At 44.0% G+C, this 22,995-nt stretch overlaps 1 protein-coding gene across 2 annotated transcripts in view; it reads left to right on the top strand.

Annotated features, from left to right (window-relative positions):
* Positions 1 to 22,995, top strand: part of ZC2HC1A (zinc finger C2HC-type containing 1A) — a 338,183-nt gene that overhangs the window by 269,784 nt on the left and 45,404 nt on the right. For both annotated transcript variants that reach the window (XM_085605382.1, XM_085605383.1), the window contains exon 7: positions 5,982 to 6,090. In XM_085605382.1, the coding sequence (XP_085461508.1) occupies positions 5,982 to 6,090 (109 nt within the window). The remainder of the gene's footprint in view (positions 1 to 5,981; positions 6,091 to 22,995) is intronic.

Here is a 22,995-nt window from a genome sequence, read left to right as displayed (position 1 = left end):
GCTAAAATCGAAGGGTTAAAAAATGTTTTATAAAACTAGGAATATTCAGTACTGAGCAATGTGGCAATCCCTCCACTCGCATGGCCTTTTCTGGATTTTTTTGTCAAGCAGCTAATTACATAAACATTATTACATTCCAGAGCCTCCCTGCACCAAGTCTCCTGGATGCAGATAATTTCTGCATTCTGGGAATACAAGGTGTGTTTATAAATGTGCAACCCGCTAAGTTCCAGGAAAAGAGATTAATGCCCTTTCTAAATGGGCTGTGCAATCTTATGCGACCTTGATTGATTGAACTCTCAATTTGACAGTCTTCCCGAGCCTATGGAAATAACTGTTAATTTAACATTATTTTCCACTTCCTCCAAAAAAACACTACAGTATTCAAGAGATGATCTATCTACTATCTTCCTTAACTCCAAAGTGTCCATTTTCATTCCTGTTGCCTAATGTTTGGGTACTTCCAGCCTAGTGGTCAATGAGGAGTGATCTGATATCCCTCGAGCTAAATATTTTGTGCTGGCAGACCTCTCCCCCTATGTCAGTGGCATGTAAAAAAAAATAATACATTACGGTGGCATGGTTAAATGCTAGCGCAAACGTAGAGTATTCCCAACTTAATCTCAAAAGTCACTGTTCTTTAAATAAATGCAACCGCTGAGCAACCAATATTCAAAACTGTAATGTAAGAGTACAAAAAGATTCTTGTTTTTTATTTTCTTTCTTCTTCACATTTCATTTGATATCCTTAATACACTTCATGGTCTCTCGGGTATTTTCTGTAGCCAACATGTGTTTCGTCAGTTAGGTACATACACCTCTGACTTCATCAAGGCTACAAGATAAATGTAAACCATCAGTTCAAAATTCTGTACATCGTGCCGTATCCCCTCCACCTAAAGAACCCAAGAGCTCTTTAAAATTATATCTATTTTTATACCACATTGATCATTGTGTAACTAATATGTAAATGTAGCTTCTAGTATATTTTTGTTGTTAGATAATGTGCCCATATCTATATTTAACCCTCTTGTCAGGAACTCTGTACTCAATGGAGTAAGCAAAACATGGGTATATGATTCGGTCCCAAGATCAACTCAATGATGGTCCACATCATAACCTTGATATATATGTTGGAATCGCCTGCAACCGAACGTAATACTAGTCAATAAATTATAACGAAGTAGGCATGCCTACTTATGTTATTTTCACTTTAGTGCTACCTTATAACCTATAGATCAGTCATAGTGCTGGGAAGTCATTACACCAGCTCACCTGTTATCAAAAATCTAAAATAGTAACGTTGCGTGTAAATGATCAATCACAAGTTCTTCAGTAAATCTGTTTATAATCTGTATTAAGTCACTCCAATGTTTCCAAATACAAAGTATAAAAACACGTCAAATTCTCATTTGACGTGTTTTAATTAACTTTATACTCTGTTCCTCTTTTTTAGTATAGTAAGTTCCATATGCCAGGATATCAATTGCCTGAAAACATAAACCGGTACACGTGGATATCTGTATATTAACCCTTATTTGTTTAAGGTAGAAAATGTCCCCAAAGGCATTGCACGGGACGCATGGATTGAAAACCTTGATATCTTTAATGATTACTAATCAGGTAAATTTAGCTGTGGTTACAAACTAGACTGTATTTGCAAAATTATATTCCTTTGTACCAAATTATGCCTGTTGATCATGGTAACAAAAAATCCTCATATGTGTTGATTAGATATGATATTTTGAAAATGTACCCAGCCACAGGTTTATGAGACCACACAGTGGTAAAAACATGGTTTACTACAACTACTTCTGCTTTCTGTCCACATGAACCTTAAAATAAGTTAGCACACTTTTTAAGTTTGTGTAAAGCATGTGATCTACAACGACGTGTTGGAAACAGAACATTACTGACCACAGCTTGTGGTGTAGTTTCAAATGTGCCACCCATCTCCCATACTAATCGAAAACAGTTGAGCTGTTAGTTTAAGGTTCAGCAAGTGATATAAACTTTGCACGTGCAAGCAGACGCAACAACTCTGATGTTAAAAACATAATCTAAGGGGGGGTGTTTGTGTGTGTGTGTGTGTGTGTGCGTGTGTCTATACGAATGCGTTGTAAGTTTCACCTACGTGATGGGCAAGTCATTTGTGAATCCAGAACTAAAGTTGAAAAAAACCAGAGCGTCAATCACAAAATTCAGAACACTTGCAGACGCGGTCTCCAACAGTCTTGTGCTCCCGGAACATCAGTGGACTTCAACATAAAATAACTAGACCAGAAATATGTAACTTCCAGTCACGACTTTCTTGCCTTCCAGGAAACATGGGCTGCCCAAAACTACCCCTTGAATGGTTACTCAGAACATTGGAAGCCTGCTGTAAGAGATCAGAAATTTGGCCAACCAAAGGAGGCTCTGTCAATTTATAAGTCAGGTAGACTTAAAGGCCCCATAGAACCACTATATTTTCAGGAGAACTGGCTCCTTGGAATTCAAATTAACTCATGGAGACAGCAGCGGCCTCTGCTACTTCTTAATGCCTACATTAATCCTAATGCCCTTACAAAAAGGTCTCAGTTGAATCGCCTATTTACTGTCCTTCATGACCTAGCAGGGACTTAATGTTTTCAAATTGCCTTCTTACGGGGGGATTTAACACCAATCTTTTTCAAGGGTCAACGGAAGACTCAAAGTTTGCTTCCGATCGTCTTACCACTATTGAAGGTATAGGTAAAACCCATAAGTCAAAAACTTTGTAGCCTCAGCGAACATTGGGTTTTACAACTTTACACTGCGGGTTTCATTGAATTGGAGATTTCCTCAGGCTATTACCCCAAACTGGTCGTGGAGAAACGGCAGAAAGTACTCCTATCTTGACTATACAATTGGTAATTCAGAACTGCTTCCATATATAGAAAACGTTGGCATTATAGAACTCTCATAAAGCGATCATTGCACGCAAGTCATCACCATCACTTGGACCTTAGCACACCATGACCTAGATTTTGCTACACCCACAGGAGTTTATATCAAGAATTAAAAACGCTTAAGATGAATGAAGAGGCTAGCATTAAGATCATGGAAGAGTGAACCACTTACTGTTCATCTTAATTTGTGGTCCTCTGACCCAATTGAAGACTGAGCAAATTTCTGCACTCTGCTTTTAAATCAATTCCAACATCTGACGCAGCATTGTACGGGGCGTAGTAGCAGGCAGGCCTTTCACTCAGTTGAAACAATGGCGTTAAAGAAAACCACAAACACTGCTCTTAGGGCGGTAAAGAGTCACCCTGAATCTGAAGTTTTATTGTCCAACTATAACATTACACAAACTAATTATAGATGGGCTTGCCGAACTGAAAAACAACAGCATCTTCAACACCTCTGGTTCATGCTTCACTTTGCAAGTAAGAGTCGGAACCCTAGAAACGTCTGGGCACTACTTAATAGACAAACTAATGAAAATCTTTGCCTAGGCTCAGCAAACATCTCAGAGCAGGAATGGCTGATATTTTTAGCAGGGCACTTCCAGGCGGGGGAGATAAAACCTTGCAGATTGACCAACATCTATAGGGAGTGGCTGGTTAATCTGCACAGAACACAGAAACATCCAAGTGAAGATCTCTCAATTTTACAGAGCTGGGCAAAATATTAACTAGAGCTAGATCGGACAGAGCACTGGGCCAAATGGCCTACCACAGGTCTTGTTAAAAAAGAACATTCCTTTCTGGACTAAGCAGTTAGTTAACCTGTTTGAATACAGCATATGAAGCTCAACTATACCTGACTCTTGGCGGGATGCAATAATTTGGACGATTTATAAGACTGGCTCTAGATCAGCCCCTTGCAACTTTAGACTGATTGCCCTAATGGATACTGAGGCTAAGTTTTTTGCCAGTTTGCTGCTTGAAAATCTGAAAAGCTGGGCCATTTCAAAGGACCTGATACCAATAAAATCAACCTGGCTTTGTGGCTAACCCTGGTACACTGACTAATCTCCTAACCTTATCTATCCTCATTATTAAAGTAAACACTTATTCTACGGTGCTCTTCTGCTGCTTTGTGGATTTCAAAGCTGCTTTCGATCATGTGCCAAAGGGAGGCTCTATGGGCCAAACTAACGAAATGGGGACTTCCGTCCAATTTACTGAATTCAATCATCCAGCTCCAGTCCAACACCTGGATTCAAGTGAAAATAGGCTCTGATTCACACCTATCCAGAAAAATACTGACATCCGGGGGGGAGTAAAACAGAAATGTGTTAGCCCCACTGCTTTTTAACCTGTTTCTATCTGACCTTTCAGCAGTTAGATGTAATAAATAGCCACGCGCCGAAGATCGGTGGTATGCAGATCCGCAATCTCCTATATGCCGAGAATCTTGCTCTCTTCAGCCTTACGAGAGTCAGACTGCAGCGCCTGCAGAATACACTATACAGGTACACCACCATGAACTTGGAGGTTAATCTAAAGAAAACTCAAGTAGTGATATTTGGCAAAAAATGCTATAGAGGTGGCGGCTGGGCGTTCAACAACCTTTAACTTTCGATTGGTAAAACATGTAAATATCTAGGGTTTTACATCGACTCGAGGGGCTCTTTATTAAAACATTGTAGTCAAATTGCCATGAAAGCCCTGGCACTTCAAGTCAGCCTCTCCAAACTCGCTAAAAAAGTGACTGGTCCTTGTTTAGCATCAATGCTTGAGGTACTGCGGTCCAATGTAGGTCTCACCCTGTCATATGGTTATGAGATCTCTTTTGGCATGCTGCATCAAGGGTTTGTTCTGCAGAGTGCCATCTGGAATCCCCTGCGGTGGCAATATGCTGTTCATCTTTGATTTGCCTACTGCTTTTCTTACCACTTTTTAGTTATCCAACTTTCTGGTCTTGCCGGACTGTGAATATTTACATATTTTGCAATAACTCTGCTCCAGTTCTTACAATATGGCTTCCTTACTTTAGAAGGGTCTTCTCACGAAGTGTATATTTTAATATATAAATGTTATACTTTTTGCCTTGAATGGGAGCAACAAAGCATAAACTGTTCAATTACTGTTTCCTAAATACTGTAATGACCTTATATATCGAACACTAGACAATCAGTTGTTGCCCTTCACTGAGCTCCGTCTTAATTACAATAGCACTCTTTATAGGATGTCTTTTTTAAACTCCTACCGTATGCTAGGTGTTGGAGATCATGCTCTGCTTATTTGCTCATGGGTCTTATTACTTTTTAATGTCACTCTGCACTTGCACGGTGATCGTTATCCTTTTAAAAAGGTTGTAAGACGCAGGTCGCAGATTTTAGTTTGTACAGTTAGCTAAAAAACCAACATAAGAGAAATAACCTGTGTTGAATAAGATTATTTGCACAAGGACTGTTCTTTCAGGTCGATTACTTTCTGCTCTTAGACAATTATGGTTAACCCGACTAGTAATTAGAATTTTATATAAAGTTTAAACCATGCAGCAATGTGTAAATATAGGTATAACTATTTATTGTTGTTTTGTATCATATGCTGCTTTTAAGATCCTGGAGATCAAATAAAGCTTGTTGTTGTTGTGTTCAGAACAAAGTCATTTGTGAACCCAGAACTAAGGTTTTTGAAGTGAACTGCCTGTAATATTTCGAATCCAACACAGATGGTAGGATATTGCACAACATATTGCCTACAACTCAAAAAGATGCAAACAGTTGGTCTCAAGTAAATAACCTGTCCCTTAAAGTTGCTGGCCTCATTCTAGTAATGCTGTACAGCAATGTGTACACTTGTTTTTTAACTCCGCTGCTGGCTACCTTTAAATGTTTGCATGCAGCCTAGTGATCAGGGATTTTTTTATGGTTGTAAAACATCACATTTTTGTATGAAAGATAGAAGACTTGTCTTCTTTTTGCAAATTTATATCTTGTTTAAATATGTCTGTTTCAATTACTCTCAAAACACCACTCTTTATACATTTGCTTCAACTTTTGCTAGGTGCACCAGCAAATAAGCTTTCTGCTACAGATGGGTCCCCTGGAACCAAACTTCAGACAATGTCTCCAGGTCACCGAAATGCTCGAGGAGGAATTAGTCCACAATCTGGGTAAGATTACATACACTTTACGATAAAGACCTGTGATATTAAAGTGTCCTTGTCATTGGTGTGTAATAGACCATTCGTATGCGCGAACAGTGTTTCATTAGCCAAAAAAATGCTGCAAGTGGTTTGCAGCTAAAGCATGATTCAAGAGAATCTTGGTAAAAGTTGAGGAGAGAGACTATATGGATGAAGCATATTGGCATGCAAGAAATATATTTACTGATGCATGACACTTGGACACGTTAGCAGTGAGTGTTTTTGAGTATGTGTGCAAATCCCTCCTCCTTTCACTCCCCACAACATGACTCCCTACTCAGTTCTTCAGGGTTCCGCAGAACTTTATATACTGTATGTTGCTTGGATTCTTATTACAGGACGTTTACCTGCGTTACCCATGTTATTTTTCTATTGAGAGAAAGACTCCAGCCAACAGTTGCCTGATCATTAGCGCTTCCTCAATTTCTGTCAAGACAAAAGAAAGTTGATGATGCCTGGAGACCTTTGAATATTTGTTTTGTGTTCACAGGACTTTTTTTTTTACTTTGCTTCAAAAAATTCAAATAACAATAAAACACATCGACCTTAAGTGACACCCTCTGACTTCTTTCCCACTACGGTCAGAGATAAAATTAATTCCATCACCTTTAATTTACATTTCGTGGCATTACAGACTCCTTATATTGCTTTCATAGTCATTGTATAATTCAATCAGTAGAGTGGGAAATGCCAAGTTGAATGTTCCCCAGCTAAACAAGGGTGCTTACACTTAACGTTGGTGTCAATAACGGAATTGTAATTTTGTTTTGTTTTGCTGGGAAATGTTCTGTAGCTGGACTGCAGGCGAAGCACAATGTGGCAAATGTGCAACTGGTTTAAAATTACATTTTTTGCACTCCGACGACCAGTCCATGTCTGTGAGAATGTTCCCTAACTTGCTCTCGGTTGGAAACTCTTAGCTCCCCTAGTTGAGTGGGACCCAAAATGGGATGTATCTGACTTTGCATGACCCATTGGACACTTCTTGCCAAAATAATCTGGCAACTCAAATCATAATGGCTAGGAGGGGAGGGTGGTTGGATTCATATCCAAAATCAATGGAGGGTGACTGCGTGGGAATACATTTTAACAATCCTTTTGCATCGAGATCTGTCTTAGCCCAAATGTACAGAGCTCCACTTAAGGGCCCATAGATTACAGTACTACCTCTGGACCACTTCTACAGGCCCCTCTCATTGTCAGCTATAGAATCTAAGGCTTACTCAAGGGGAGTTCCACCGAGGCCTAGTATTGTAGATAACTTGGGGGTACTCCTTGGGAACAGATTTGCTCCACTTTCTGATCTGGAACTCTGTGACGACAGCCACAGGCCAATGACTGGACAGCCATAGTGGGAGCCCCACAGTTTGATACTCAAGTGGCCACCAAAAATAAGGAGGTAAGGCAGGGACATGTCGTTACCTTCAAAATAACATCTTGGAACGTGGCAGGTATTTCAAGTAAATTGGGCGATGAACAATGGCAAAATCTTTGGCAAGATCAAGATATCTCCTGTCTACAGGAGACATGGGCAATGGAACCCATCTTCATAAACGGGTACCATTCCTTCCAGACAAGGGCACCCCATCAGCATCCGGGAGTGCAAAGGGGGGGCCTTTTAACTCTGAGCCCTAACACAGTACCAATGAAAGTGAAGAAGTTTGAAGGGAAGAGCCCCTATTTTCATCTCCTCATTTTTGAGCTCCCCAGTCAAGGCACTTGGTTGCTAATGAATTATTTAAACAACTTTGGGGCAAACATGCATTTAGCTATAAATGAGGTGAATAGGGCAATCGATGAGGCTGCAAAGACAAAAAGGAAAAATGAGGCCTTAAATATTATTTGGTTGGGAGATTTTAACATACACCAGTGTAAGTTTACCCAAGACAGAGTTTCTGGACTAGAGGATCTGATGGGGAATCCTGTTTACCATTTTTCCCACTGTACCTATGGAAACAGTCTGAACAGGACACTCTTCACCAGGAATATGGCATTAATCAGTGATGTGTCTACTATATTGGACTCCGCCCCCCCCCCCCCCCTCCAAAAAAACTTCTGTCGATGACCATCAATCAATAATATAATTTATAATGGTTTCTAATCCTACCAGTGATGGCTGTAATTACGTTAATGCACAATTTACAAGTTTTAGCGACCATGCTATCTTAACTTGTGAGGTACTTCTGACTCCCAGGGAAGTGATGAAGCAATAACAAATAGTACTTAGGACTCCAACTATTAACCATGAGGAATGGCTACCAATTAAAGTGGGCCCAAATAGACAAGCTCAAACTGATCCCCAAAATAATAAGGATTATCCAAGACAATATTAGTAATTGTCTGGATTCAGAAAATTCCCCCTCAGCCCTGATATCATCCTTTACGGACCTGCCAGAACAAATAAAGGTGGCACCCTGAAAAAGTAGATAAAGGTGTAAAAGGCAAGGATTGGTTTGATTCACCCTGCTCAAAAGTCTGGAAGGCCCTCCTTGAAGCCCTGATACACCATAGAAATGTGTCCCACATCATCTCACTTCGCAGTGAATACAAATTGGCAAGAAGGAATAGGGAGAGGGTTATGAGGAAGGAGACCTGTGCTAAACTTGAGCACGCAATAACCACGGGTAATAGCCGAGAGTTCTGGTAGATAATTAACGCACCCTATTTTAAGACTCAAAGGGACCCTACCCTAGATATTAACGTGGGAGAGGAGGAATGGGTGGCACATTTTGTAAACATCTTTAAGCCCATTGCATCCCCTGCTCTACCTCCCATAACCATACTCCCCAGTGCCCAGGACAACTTATCATTCTCGCTGATAGAAGTGAGGAGCGTGCTAGAGGCCAGTAGCATTGAGAAGGCACCAGGCCCCGATGGGGTGCTAATAGACTTTTTCCAGGAGAATAAAGATCTGTGGGTCGCCTTATTGACTGTTTTCAACAAGATAGCGATAGCAGGCCCCCCTCTTCCTGGATAAGCAGCGTAATAGTCCAGATCCATAAAAGGGGCGATATGGGAAAGCCCAGGAACTACAGGCCAATCTCGCTCATAGATACAACAACTAAACTTATGGACTGTCTCCTTTTATCTAGACTGGAAATCTGTGCGCAGAATAGGAATATTCTAATGCAGACACAATATGGGTACCAGCGAGGAAAGGGCATCTAAGATCAGTGCCTGAATCTCTCACTGATCATGAATAAATATTCTAGAGCAAAGGATGGGAAAATCTACCTTGCAATTATGGAATTATCAGCAGCATTTGACTGCGCCTCCTACTCCAAGCTCTGGTAGATAATGGAAGGTATGGGGATCGATCAGGCTATTATTGACTTTATTCTACAGTTGTATTCTGATGCTTCTGCACGAGTACGTTCTGGAAAAAAACGGAGAATGCACATGCTCTAAGATCTCAAGGGTGGTAAGGCAAGGCTGCGTCCTCGCTCCGTTCCTTTTCTCCATTTATACGAACGGTGTTAAAAACGCCCTTGGGGATGCAAACCTGGATGTCCCTGTATCTGATTCCCACCGGCTGCCAATTCTTGCCTATGCTGATGACCCCTAGGTCTCAACGCCTCATATCAGCCTATGCAGCTTTTATGCACTCGCTGGATTTAAAAGTAAACCTGTCAAAATAATTCGCAATGGTTGCAGGGGCAGGTAAACAAGAGAAATCACTTCACCTCCATATGGATTCAGGGAAAATTTAGGTGGTCGAGTCGTTCTCTTACTTGGGGGTACTTTTCGACCAAAAACAATCATGGTCACAGCTGGTCGAAGGAAGGGCTATGGGAATGGAGAGGAGACTAGCGGTGATGAGAACCTTTTCCAAGAAGTCGGGCGCACAACCTTTAGTCCCTATTAAAACAATTTACCATGGCATGGCAAAGTCAGCAGCAACCTATGTGGCGGGGGTATGGGGTATGGCACCTACTGACTTATTGCAAACTATCGGAAATAGAATTCTTAAATCATTGGAATTTCTCCGGCAATCTTATTCAAATTACGTATTTCACATGGAATTGGGCCTACCGTATATCACGGACTCCATTAGATTAGCCCTGCTCCAACTCTGGCTCTCCATATGGCGTAGGGATACGGTGACCCTAACCCAAAACATAAATAAGAGGCAGCCTAAAAAGGGAGAAGCACAGCAGGATCAGTTGGCTGAACTATGTAGAAGTGGAGCTGACCGCCTTGGGGCTGAAAGACCTTTTTAAGAGCCCAACTGCCTGCAGAAAGATGTCTATACAGAGGCTGGTCAATACATGTTCGAGGCATATGAGCTGCAGATTACACACTATGCATAGATCGCCATTTGGTGTTGGGCACGGATGTTTGCACTTGTTTTTGTCTTGGAAAGTCTTTGGAAGTCACGAGGTATGTGACTCCTCCTTTGGATCATAGTGCGCATGAGCATCGGCTCCATCCTCAGATTGTTTTTTTCCTCCATCGGGCTTGGATGTGTTCTCGTGCTCCAGTTCGGAACCGTTAACGGTTTTCTCTTTCGACGCGCAATTCTTCCCTTCTCGGCGGTATTTTTTTGATCGCGTTTCCCAATCCACGCGACCCTTCAACTTCGAAGTCTTCGATTCCGGTCGTCGACAAAGGCCTTCGGGCCTACCTGGGCCTCATCTCCGGCTCATGGAAAGGACTCCATTCAAAAAGTGTCCTCGATGTGGGTCGAAGTTTCCCCACATCGTGCTGCATGAGGTGTGCAACCTCTACCTTTCACCGGAGCACGAGGCCAGAGACTGTCCAGCTTGCGCCTTCTTCCGATGACCGATGAGCTAGAAGAACAATGGCTCGCTCGTCATCTTCGATCCCCGACGACATCTTCCAAGAAGGCGTCGATGTTCCAGAGCAAGATCGGGTCGAAGAAGGCATCATCAGCGCCTCCGAAGCAGATGACTCCGACATCGTGGACATCACTCCAGCTCCGATGGCCGTGAGTACAGACGTCGACCCCGACCCAAACCCCCCCCTCGAAACTATCAAAAAAGGCTTCGGTACTACCTTCACCTTCGGACCCAGGTGCACACCGAAGAGACTGCTTCCCATGCACCGCCTTCGGGCCCAGTAAAGAAGCCTGCTAAGCCTTTAGGTGACTCAGGCTCGAGTCAGCCTACACTCGGTGCCCAAAAGCATACACAGGCACCAAAAAAGAAGACGTCCTCTTCCTTGTCCACGCCGACCACTGCTTCGACATCTAAGCACTCGGCGTCGAAGGCTAGCACCGGTTCCTCGGCACCGACAACACCCTCGGAGCCATCCAAAAAACGACCACCAAAGGGCCCTGACTCCCATTCTTCGAAGCCAAAGATCTCGGAACCAAAAAAACAACAGGGTCCATCGGACAAAGACACTGCAAAACTGCACGGTTCCAAACCTAGAACCGCAACAGAGTCGGCGCCGAAAAAGCTTACGGCACCGAAGCAGTCAACTGCGAAGGATCTGCCTCCCATAAAAGAACTGTTTCGTCCAGATCCTACCCAAAAGACTCTTGTGAAGGATCCTAAGACTAGCCACTTAATGCTTAGCATCAAGAAAAGACCCCTAGATACGCCTGTACCGGCTCCACCACCGAAAAAGAGACTTTGCTACCTCTCTATTAAGGATCCCTTCTCCTCTTCCTCCTCCTCCTCCCCCACCACATCGCTCTCCTACACCATCCCCTACTCCAGTTGATGATGACAACACCTCAGATGATGCCGGGGGAGGTGCGGACGATCAACCCCTAGGGGCTACCCCTACTGGCTCCCCAGACCCCTGGGATGATTATAGTGTCCCAGATGTTCCTTGCACCCCACAGGATGACATCTATCCCTCCAGGCCTTCCCCTCCAGAGGACAATATCTGCTTCAACCAGCTCCTTCACAGAACTGCCCAGTACCACAGGGTTGCCCTTCATACAGACCCAGTGGAGGAAGATTTTCTCATGGACCCTTTTGACACCACACAAAGGTCCACCTCAATTTTACCCATGCTTAAAGGGGTCATTAAGCATGTACCAGAGAACTTTAAAGACCCAGTCAGGGATCGAGTCATTAACCCGAGAATAGAAAAAAAAGTATAAGGCTGCTCCTACTGATCCAGCATACATTAAAGGCCCGCACCTCTAGACTCCTTGGTAGTCTGTAATGCAAGGAAGAGAACCAATTCCCAAACATCTGATGACGCACCACCACCAGATAAGGAATCTAAACTCCTGGACGCCTCTGGCAAATGAACCATTATAGAAATGGGGTTACCCTAATACGGTACTGGACCTGGGTATAGTATAATACAAAAAACAATGGTCCTAGACCTACTTTAGAAAAGCATTAGTCAATACTCCTTGAGTTCCATAGAATTACCAATTTTTTATGAGCGTTGATCTGGTGCAGCCGCACCCGCTCGAAGTAGTGAATACAATAATATATATAAACAGTAAAAATGCAATACCCAATGTTTTACTCAACCATGCATTTAATTCTTCATGCCAATGGTATACAGTACTAATGTAATCGTTTTTATAAATCAAAGCAGTACAATCATTAAGCAATCATTGTAGAGGGTTGCTCCAGATGGAACGTGCGGGGAGAAGGTGCTCAAGTGAAAAGGGGGATGTGAAAAGACTTCAAAGTAGTGGCATAGGAGATAGAGGTTGATATTTTCAAAACAAAAAAGAAACGGTTGTAATTCACCGTTCCATCGGGACTGGCCACATGTATGGTAAATACACAATTTTACATTTCATTTCATACAGATATAACTTCTTGTGGTGCACGTTTTTTCAAAGAGAACAGCGTGTGTGGTCCAGGCCAGGTACTAGGGGCGTCGACGTTTCGATCCGTCTTGTGGCCGCGAGGGTAATTTAAACCTCGGCCGTGCGGATCTTCCTCAGGACGAAAATGGGGCAACCAACTCTTATAATGATCCGTCAGGGTCAATGAAACCCGGGTCCTAGTGTGTCAGGGTCCGTCGATTAGTGGGCCCAGCAATCACTCGATAAGTGTGCGTCAATAAGTTGCCTAGTAGTGGTTTGAGGGGTAAACAATCTCTTGCTCTGTTCAGACCGTGTCCGGGGCATTCAAGGCCAAGTTTATCTTATGTCCGGCCGCGAGCAATTCCCAAGTGAGTTGGCTCGAAGGGCCACAAGACGGATCGAAACGTCGACGCCCCTAGTACCTGGCCTGGACATTGGGTATTGCATTTTTACTGTTTATATATATTATTGTATTCACTACTTCGAGCGGGTGCGGCTGCACCAGATCAACGCTCATAAAAAATTGGTAATTCTATGGAACTCAAGGAGTATTGACTAATGCTTTTCTAAAGTAGGTCTAGGACCATTGTTTTTTGTATTATTCTGGCAAATGAACAGCGTCACAGGCAGCAAACATATGGGGCATTGCTAATACCCAAGTGCTGTTAGCCAGGTATGACAGGGCACATTATGATGAACTTGAGTCCATAATGCAGCACCTCCCTGACGGGTATAAAAACAGGACCAATGAACTCATACAGGAAGGTAAAACCGTCACTAACACCTCCATCCGTTGTGCCTTAGATGTGGCAGATACCGCCTTAAGGGGAATAAACACCAGTGTCCTTTTGCGTAGGGATACCTGGTTACGCATCTCAGGTTTTAAACCTGAAGTCCAGAGTTCCATACTCAATCAGCCATTCGATGTGCAACACCTATTTGGCCCTAATGTGGACGTATCACTTGAGAAAATGAAAAAGGATACAGACACAGCCAAATCTATGGGAGCCTTGCAGTCGCAAACTCCCAGACGGTCCTTTTGTCGCTCATCCTTCAGAATCACCCACACAGGCTACTCCTCTGATAGCCCCTCCACTTCTTACAAGGCTCTCACCCAATCCACCTTTACTTGAGGTTACCAAAGGGGTGGTTACAGGGGGAACAGCAAAGGCAGAGGCAAAAAAAACTCTTCCCGCTCTGCCTCCATCCCCACCCCATGACTTCCCTCCACTTCTCCCACACCAATCCAGTCGGGGGAAGTCTCCACCAATTCCTCCCTGCCTGGGCAAACATCACTTCAGACAGGTGGGTGCAACAGATAATTTAATCAGGCTACTGTCTTGAACTTACGTCTACCCCCCCCCCCCCAACATACCCCCCAAACAGCGTCCAATGTCACAAGAACATCTGTTACTGCTAAAGCAGGAGGTAATCTCCCTCCTACAAAAAAGTGCAATAGAACCAGTTCCCCTGCACCAACAAAACAAGGGAATTTATGCCCTCTATTTTCTCATACCAAAAAAGGACGGCTCTCTAAGGCCCATTTTAGACCTCAGACCCCTAAACCTATACATACATTCAGACTATTTCCACATGGTCACACTTCAGCAGGTCCTTTCTCTGCTTTCTCAGGGTGACTTCCTTGCTACCCTAGACCTCAAGGATGCCTATTTTCACATTCCCATTCACAGCGCTCACAGAAAATATCTCAGATTCGTAGTGGACGGTCAGCACTATCAATTCAAAGTACTCCCATTCGGAGTCACCACAGCACCAAGAGTGTTTACCAAGTGCCTAGCGGTGGTGGCAGCACACCTATGAAGACCACACATCCACCTCTTCCCATATCTAGACAACTGGCTCATAAAAGCCAGCTCATACAATCAGGGTTTACAACACACTCACGCCACTATTCAATAACTTCACGACCTGAGATTCACAATAAATTTGCCAAATCCCAGCTTCAACCGTCCCACACGCAACAATACCTCGGTGTCACAATAGACACCTCAAGGGCGCTAGCCTATCCCAGTCCTGCCAGGATAGCAAGCATAGAAGCTCTTCTCACCAAATTCCAACTGCAACACTCTCTTCCAGCTTGAGTGTTCATGCAACTCATAGGGATGATGGCCTCTTGCATATTCATAGTGCCTCATGAAAGACTCCAGATGCGTCCTCTCCAAGAGTGCTTAGCACGCCAATGGAACCAGGCTCAAGGTCAGCTAACAGATCTGGTGTTGGTAGACGGTCGTACACATCGCTCTCTGCAGTGGTGGAACACCAAGAACCTTTCCAAACGGCGACCGTTCCTAGAGCCGATTCCTCAAATAGTTATAACGGCGGACGCATCGCTCTCCGGCTGGGGAGCTCACCTACTACATCACACCAGGGCAGGTGGACACCTCAACAAAAGTTACTCCACATCAATCACCTGGAGTTACTAGCCATATTCCTAGCCTTAAAAGCATTTCAAAAACACATATCAGGCAAAGCTGTCTTAGTCCGCACGGACATGACAGCCATGTATTATATACAGAAACAAGGCGGGACACACTCTCTGCAGCTCTCTCAGCTCGCACAGAGCATATGGAGGTGGGCTATACCTCAGAAAATTTTTCTCCTAGCACAACATGTCCCAGGAGTCCAAAACACAATAGCCGATCTGTTGAGCCGTCAAACACAACCACTCCATGAGTGGGAACTTCATTCGCAAGTTCTTCAACCGTTCTTTCAGATGTGGGGGCAACCACAGATAGACCTCTTCGCCACCCAAGAAAACGCCAAATGCCCAAACTTCGCCGCCATGTATCCTCACCCATTGTCCAAAGGCAATGCGATATGGAGGAACTGGTCAGGCAGATTTGTGTATGCTTTTCCGCCTCTCCCACTCATTCCACTAGTGGTGCGCAAACTACAGCAATACTCCTTAATGCTCATCCTAGTTGCTCCAACTAGGGCCAGACAACCATGGTACACCACATTGCTGGAACTCTCCATAGTTCCGCACCAAAAATTACACCTCTCTCCACGCCTCTTAACCCAGAACCATGGAGAGATCCAACACCCAAACCCAGCGCAGCTCAACCTAGCAATCTGGCTTCTGAAGTCCTAGAATTTGGTTACCTTGACCTTCCTCCTGACTGTATGAACGTCATCAAAGAAGCTAGACGGCCTACCACTAGAGCATGCTATGCAGCCAAGTGGAAACGATTTGTGATATACTGTCATAACAACAACACTGATCCCCTAGATGTGTCGATTCAACACATCATAGGCTACTTACTACAACTCCAAAGATGCAATTTAGCCTACACGTCTATCAGACTGCATCTTGCTGCCATACCAGCATATCGACAAAATAGACAACATCTATCACTTTTCAGAGTACCTGCTATAAAGGCTTTTATGGAGGGACTCAAAAGAATAATTCCCCCCAGAGTACCACCTTCACCTGTGTGGAATTTAAACATCGTTCTCACAAGACTAATGGGACCTCCATTTGAACCTCTACATAAATGTGAGCTACAATTCTTAACATGGAAAACTGCTTTCCTAGTAGCCATTACTTCTCTACGAAGAGTTAGCGGACTACAAGCACTAACTATCCAGGAACCCTTTCTGCAGCTGCATCATAATAAGGTTGTTCTCCGAACTAATCCTAAATTCCTCCCTAAAGTCATTTCTCCCTTCCACCTCAATCAATCTGTAGAGTTGCCTGTTTTCTCAAACAGTCGCAGAACGAGCTCTTCACACAATAGATGTCAAAAGAGCACTGCTGTACTACATAGAAAGAACACAACCTTTTCGTAAGACCAAACAACTATTTGTGTCTTTCTCACCACCACACAAGGGCAACCCCATATCAAAATCTGGGATAGCTAGGTGGATTGTCAAATGCATACAAATTTGCTACCACAAAGCAAAACGTACATTATCTGTTCCTCCTAAAGCCCACTCTACACGAAAGATAGGGGCTTCAATGGCATTTTTAGGGAACATTCCCTTGACGACCAGGTTACAACTCCTTTAAATTAATCTTGTGTTGTATATGTTTCTCCATCTTCTTCGCTAGAAGGATATTGCTTTATAATCCTGAAGAGGTGTGGCGCCGCGGCCAGGGCGACTGACTCTGGAATCTGGGGATCATGGTTTGATCCCCGGCGCCAGATTAGCCCAGCACCATGTGACTCTGGGCAATAGCTTGCTTAATCGTCCCGACATCCCCAGCGCCTAGAGACCCTTACGGGTGATTGTTGGCGCTTTACAAATGTGGATTATTTTAGACCATGTCAACAAAAGCACAGAACACAAGCAAAGTTTTAAATATCCTGTTTTTTCTCCAGGTCAGAAAGTTCCCAATCTATCTGGGCCAGTGCTTCTTCTCACAAGACTAATGGGACCTCCATTTGAACCTCTACATAAATGTGAGCTACAATTCTTAACATGGAAAACTGCTTTCCTAGTAGCCATTACTTCTCTACGAAGAGTTAGCGGACTACAAGCAATAACTATCCAGGAACCCTTTCTGCAGCTGCATCATAATAAGGTTGTTCTCCGAACTAATCCTAAATTCCTCCCTAAAGTCATTTCTCCCTTCCACCTCAATCAATCTGTAGAGTTGCCTGTTTTCTCAAACAGTCGCAGAACGAGCTCTTCACACAATAGATGTCAAAAGAGCACTGCTGTACTACATAGAAAGAACGCAACCTTTTTGTAAGACCAAACAACTATTTGTGTCTTTCTCACCACCACACAAGGGCAACCCCATATCAAAATCTGGGATAGCTAGGTGGATTGTCAAATGCATACAAATTTGCTACCACAAAGCAAAACGTACATTATCTGTTCCTCCTAAAGCCCACTCTACACGAAAGATAGGGGCTTCAATGGCATTTTTAGGGAACATTCCCTTGACGATATCTGCAGAGCAGCTACATGGTCTACACCGCACACATTCGCAAAACACTATTGTGTCGATGTGCAAACTAAACAAGCTAGTGTGGGCCAGGCTGTACTCAAAACACTATTTCAAACTACTGCAACAGATACTGGTGGTCGCCGCTAGGAGGGGATACTGCTATACAATCTATGCGTAGTGTGTAATCTGCAGCTCATATGCCTCGAACGGAATATGCTACTTACCAGTATGCATCTGTTCTTGGCATGTAGGGCTGCAGATCTACACACGCCCACCCGCCTCCCCGGCTACCTTTATCTGTTCCAGTAATATCTTACTTAGATACAGCATACATGGGCATCTTTCCTGTTTCTTACAAAGCTCCATCATTTCCCTGCTGGCGAAAAAGAATCTGAGGATGGAGCCGATGCGCATGCGCGCTATGATCCAAAGGAGAAGTCACATACCTCGTGAGTTCCAAAGAATTTCCAAGACAAAAACAAGTGCAAGCATCCGGGTCCAACACCAGATGGCGATCTATGCATAGTGTGTAGATCTGCAGCTCTACATGCCAAGAACAGATGCATACTGGTAAATAGCATATTACTTATGCTGCGGGCCCATTATATACGTGGAGAGAGGAATTATTGCAAACAGTCGGCCCTCGTGTACCAATTAACTATTATGATAGAGGAAGGCTACTTCTATGTAGTAGATATTCCCATTTCTCAGCACAAATTCATCTTACTGAGATTCTGTCTGAATTTGATATCACTAATGTTAGGATTTCCTGAGAGAAGATTTAAATTCTCTGAATTAACCCCGTGCCCTTGTGATACCCAATCCACTCAAAATGATCTCCATTTACTATTTGTTTGTGATTTTTAATCAAAGGAAAGAAAGGAACTCATTGTTCCGATTTGAAAACAGTATAATTTTAAACCATGTCGGGTCGCTTTATATTTTTTAAAATCTTTGTCTGATCATTTAGTTTGCTTTTCATTAGCATCATTTTCTGAGCATGTATGAGAAAAAGGAACCAAATAGGCCCACAACTAGGATATGGACTTTCTCACCTTTTATTTTGATTCAACTCGACACTTGGTAACCTCTTTTTTTAAGATCTAATGTAAATGATCGTAAATATACATGTATGTGGATTTTACAATGGATTTTTATTCGGGCACGCTTGTACCAACATGAATTGGGATTGTATACTGATTGTTGCTGCTTTTGTACTTCTGTTTTTATGTACTTTTATGATCTTAATTGGAAAAGATCGAATAAAGTTAAAGTAGAGAACAAAGTCATGGATGATCAATAAAAAGACATTTCAGGAGGTTTGATGTCATCTGATAAGCAACCCCAAAATCTCCCAGTACTGAGCTATACTCATCCTATTGTTAAGATGAAGGATCATTCTGACACCTTTGTCCATCAGATGAGCAACAATTGGATTCAGGAGCTTTACAATGCACCATGTAGCAGACAATATTCCGAATGGGGTAAACTTTAACTCCCAAATCTGTCCCCATCAGCTAAACTGGAGGAACAAATGATGAGGTCTGTAGTATGGTACTAGGTCATTTTGGCCATATAATCATATTCCACCCAAATGTGTCTCGAAAGATTGATTCCTGCAATATTAAATGGCTGTATACCAACCAGGTTACAACTCCTTTAAATTAATCTTGGGTTGTATATGTTTCTCCATCTTCTTCGCCAGAAGGATATTGCTTTATAATCCTGAAGAGGTGTGGCGCCGCGGCCAGGGCGACTGACTGGAATCTGGGGATCATGGTTTGATCCCCGGCGCCAGATTAGCCCAGCACCATGTGACTCTGGGCAATAGCTTGCTTAATCTTCCCGACATCCCCAGCGCCTAGAGACCCTTACGGGTGATTGTTGGCGCTTTACAAATGTGGATTATTTTAGACCATGTCAACAAAAGCACAGAACACAAGCAAAGTTTTAAATATCCTGTTTTTTCTCCAGGTCAGAAAGTTCCCAATCTGGGCCAGTGCTTCTTGAAATACCTCAGCTAGGCTTGGACTTAACGACTAACTCATGTATCTTTGGAGAGAACCTGTACTGACTGTATGACACACGCTTTGCTGGCCCCGTGCCTCCTGTGGAAGAAAAAACTTTTAATGTTCACCCCCTATGTTTGCTTGTAAAAAAGGCATTGACAGCTGTAGCTGATCCTGCACCCCTGCTGTAAAAGCCACATCCAGATCCTGCTCTGAATTTAAAGAAGATGTAGAAGTATATGTGTCCCTGCTTCTGATTGCCTTTTCTCGCCTATTGCCATCCATGGGGACCATCTCCATGGCTTTAACCTAATAATTGTTCCGTGCTATGTCCAGCCCATTTAAAAGCCTAAGTAGCAAAAACAGTGTGGATATATGTTCGTGCCATAGATATGGCAGTTAAACATTGCACACATCTGCCCAGCTCTTCAACAGCTTTGCCTCTAAAGAGGCATTCTTGGGTATCTCTTTCAAAAAGGTCAGATTTCCAACTGGAAGTGTACCTGAATAGGAATAGATTACCTGCATATTGTGTTTAAACATAATACTATTTATTATGTGACCTCTGACCTATAGCCCATGGTAAGAGATGGTTTTGTCATTTGTCCCCAGACTGCTTTTGATGTACTATGCCGAGGGTGAGAGACTGACACACTCACACACACATGCTTACACACACACACACACACACACACACACACACGCGCACTCACACTCTCTCTCACTCTGTCTCTCATGTTATTCATCTTATGATAGCGTGCCTTTCACATTTTTCACTAAGAAATAGAGTTAAGTTTGTGGCTCAAACATGAACAACCAGTGAAATACAGTATTTGTGGTATGCTGCTTGCCATAGCTCTCAACACACGCAATTTTTAACTCTCCTCTTTACCCATTGAAATTTGCAAATAGGTGTTTTCTGCATGGCGGACGTTGCGAGTAATATTGTGTCTCATATACCATAACTTGCAAATTTCTGTTTTCTACATTTGCACCATATTACTCCGTTTTAAAGGTTCCCAGGTCTGCCACCCACCCTCCTGCTGACTCCCAACCAATGTATTGCACGCTCTTCAGCCATGGGCAGCAGAAACTGGGCGTATGAGCCTGGTCTCTAGCAAGGCCTTGTGCCGAACCACCTGCTGCCTGCCAACCCTCAGTGTGCATAGCCTTTCGCCATGCACTCCAAGGGTTGATCTTATGAGCCTAGCCAGTCCCAGACACTGCACCCAAGCCTCTTCCGGCAGCCAGCCCCATTGTGCATGACATTCAGCTTTGCATCACAGGAATAGGAGGCAGGGCCTGGTGTGTGGTCAAAAACTGCACCTAATCTTCTGCTGGCTGATTTGCTTTTTCTGTAACGTTGCTTCCCCGGTCTTCGTGCCCCACCATCCAACTCAACTGCAGGGAACCGGAAGAAACGCCGGAGGAAAGTGTTAAGATGACGCCAACACGGTAAAGGTACATACGCATTGTTGGGACGCATAACACCGTGAACATGGTTTTCCACCTCGTGGCTTTTGAATGCACATTTACTCACAAAACCTTCACTCTGGAAAAAGGCCTTATTGGATCTATCCATGCTTGAAGGATGTTGACTGGTGAATGTGTCGACAGAGAGGGACCAGGTGCCTAAACGGAGTTCATGAGTTACTGAGGCGGAGACCTTGAGGTGAAGCCTCCCCTGCCTCATTCAGTTGCAGCTGCGCAATAAGTGCATACTAAGTTAGTTCACCTGCGAGGACAAAGAGGCACAGAGCGTCAGGGAGGCGGTGCACCCGCCTCGGTAGTTGGTGCTGGATTCGACCGACTGTAAAATCCAGAACAGCAGCGGGACGCGGAGGAGCCCCGAGGGGAGCAGAGGAAGCCTCAGACGCGAGGCCGACCCCGCGGCTGTTGATTCTTCTGCCGCATCCTGGGAAGCCTTTTTCAGTAGGAGGAGAAGCGTTCGCTGTCCCCGCAGGAGCCGAGGAAACACGGACACCGGAGACACTGTGGAGGACTTCCGAAGAACCTCCTGAAAGGGAGCTGGATCCCATTCGGTACCGCGGACAAGCCGGCCACACTCCTGAAGGAGTGTGGCTCCCAGAGGTACGTGCCTGCGTACATGGTTGGTTTTGAAAAGGTGGCACGACTGAAAGCAAGCCGCTTTGCATGACTGGAGAGGCAGGAGGGTCGTAGAGGCTAATTGACTCTCTGCGAGAGTCCCGACTGAGGGTTCAAGTTCACATGGTGGCAGTCAAGGTGCTTTTCCCTCAATCCCTTCCCTGAAGGCTGCTAGTAAAGCAGGAGTGTATGCTGAAACCCGTTTTTCTTTCTTTTCCTTGTTTAATCGGCCACATATGGTTCTCCGCCGCACGGATTCCAAACAGAGCAAGTGAGAGAGAGAAAAAGAGGATCCGAATACTGGCTGTTCCTTACCTCTGACGGCAAGACGGAAAGGAACTTCCACCGTAAGGAGAAAAAAAAAAGGAAAATCTTTCTAATAGCGGGGTGGGACGCACTGCACATTGCACTGCTCACCATGAGGGGAATGGCCATTTCTCACCCTCTCTGTTTTCACCTGCTGTCCCTGGGGCTTTCTGGGGCTATCTGCATCGCTGCACAGCTTTACATAGCACCGCCTTGAGGGAAACGGCCGTGCGGTAAAGCACAGACGGACTACAGGACCCTGAGGACCTTGCAGGGCGAGGACGCCACCAGAGGGTGCCAGAGACCCTCCTAGTCAGCGAGTCCCTCCCGTCAGAGGCCGGAGGAGGCCGGACTGGGCTACCACTCTAACAGCCCTTGTTGCAACCTGGGTTTAACGAACAAGGTACTGTGACTGTGTTCTTTGAGCACCACCAATTTGTAGCAACTCAAATTCTTTTTACATATCTGAAGCACATTGATGCAAGTAATCTTACCACGCGTTGCACCTTAAACGACTTTTATGCTGCCAAAGTTCCAAACACTCTTATAAATAGTTTTTAATTACCGTTTTTAATATTTTACCTACAGGCCTCGTTCCCTTAAGGAGCTTTTACGTGTGGGTGCATAACGATCCTACAAGCATAAAGCTTGCGTGCCATATCCATTCCGAAGGCGATATACACATATTCTTAAGTCCAACAAGCATTGAAGTATTGAAGGTTCACTAGTGGTGGACTACAATGGGTAAAAGAAAGCAGGCCGCGAGCCATATATCAAAAGCACCA

The sequence above is a fragment of the Triturus cristatus genome, chromosome 5_1, assembly GCF_964204655.1.
Source record: "Triturus cristatus chromosome 5_1, aTriCri1.1, whole genome shotgun sequence".
In the NCBI taxonomy this organism is placed as follows: domain Eukaryota; kingdom Metazoa; phylum Chordata; class Amphibia; order Caudata; family Salamandridae; genus Triturus; species Triturus cristatus.
This window is presented reverse-complemented; position numbering and strand designations above follow the sequence as displayed.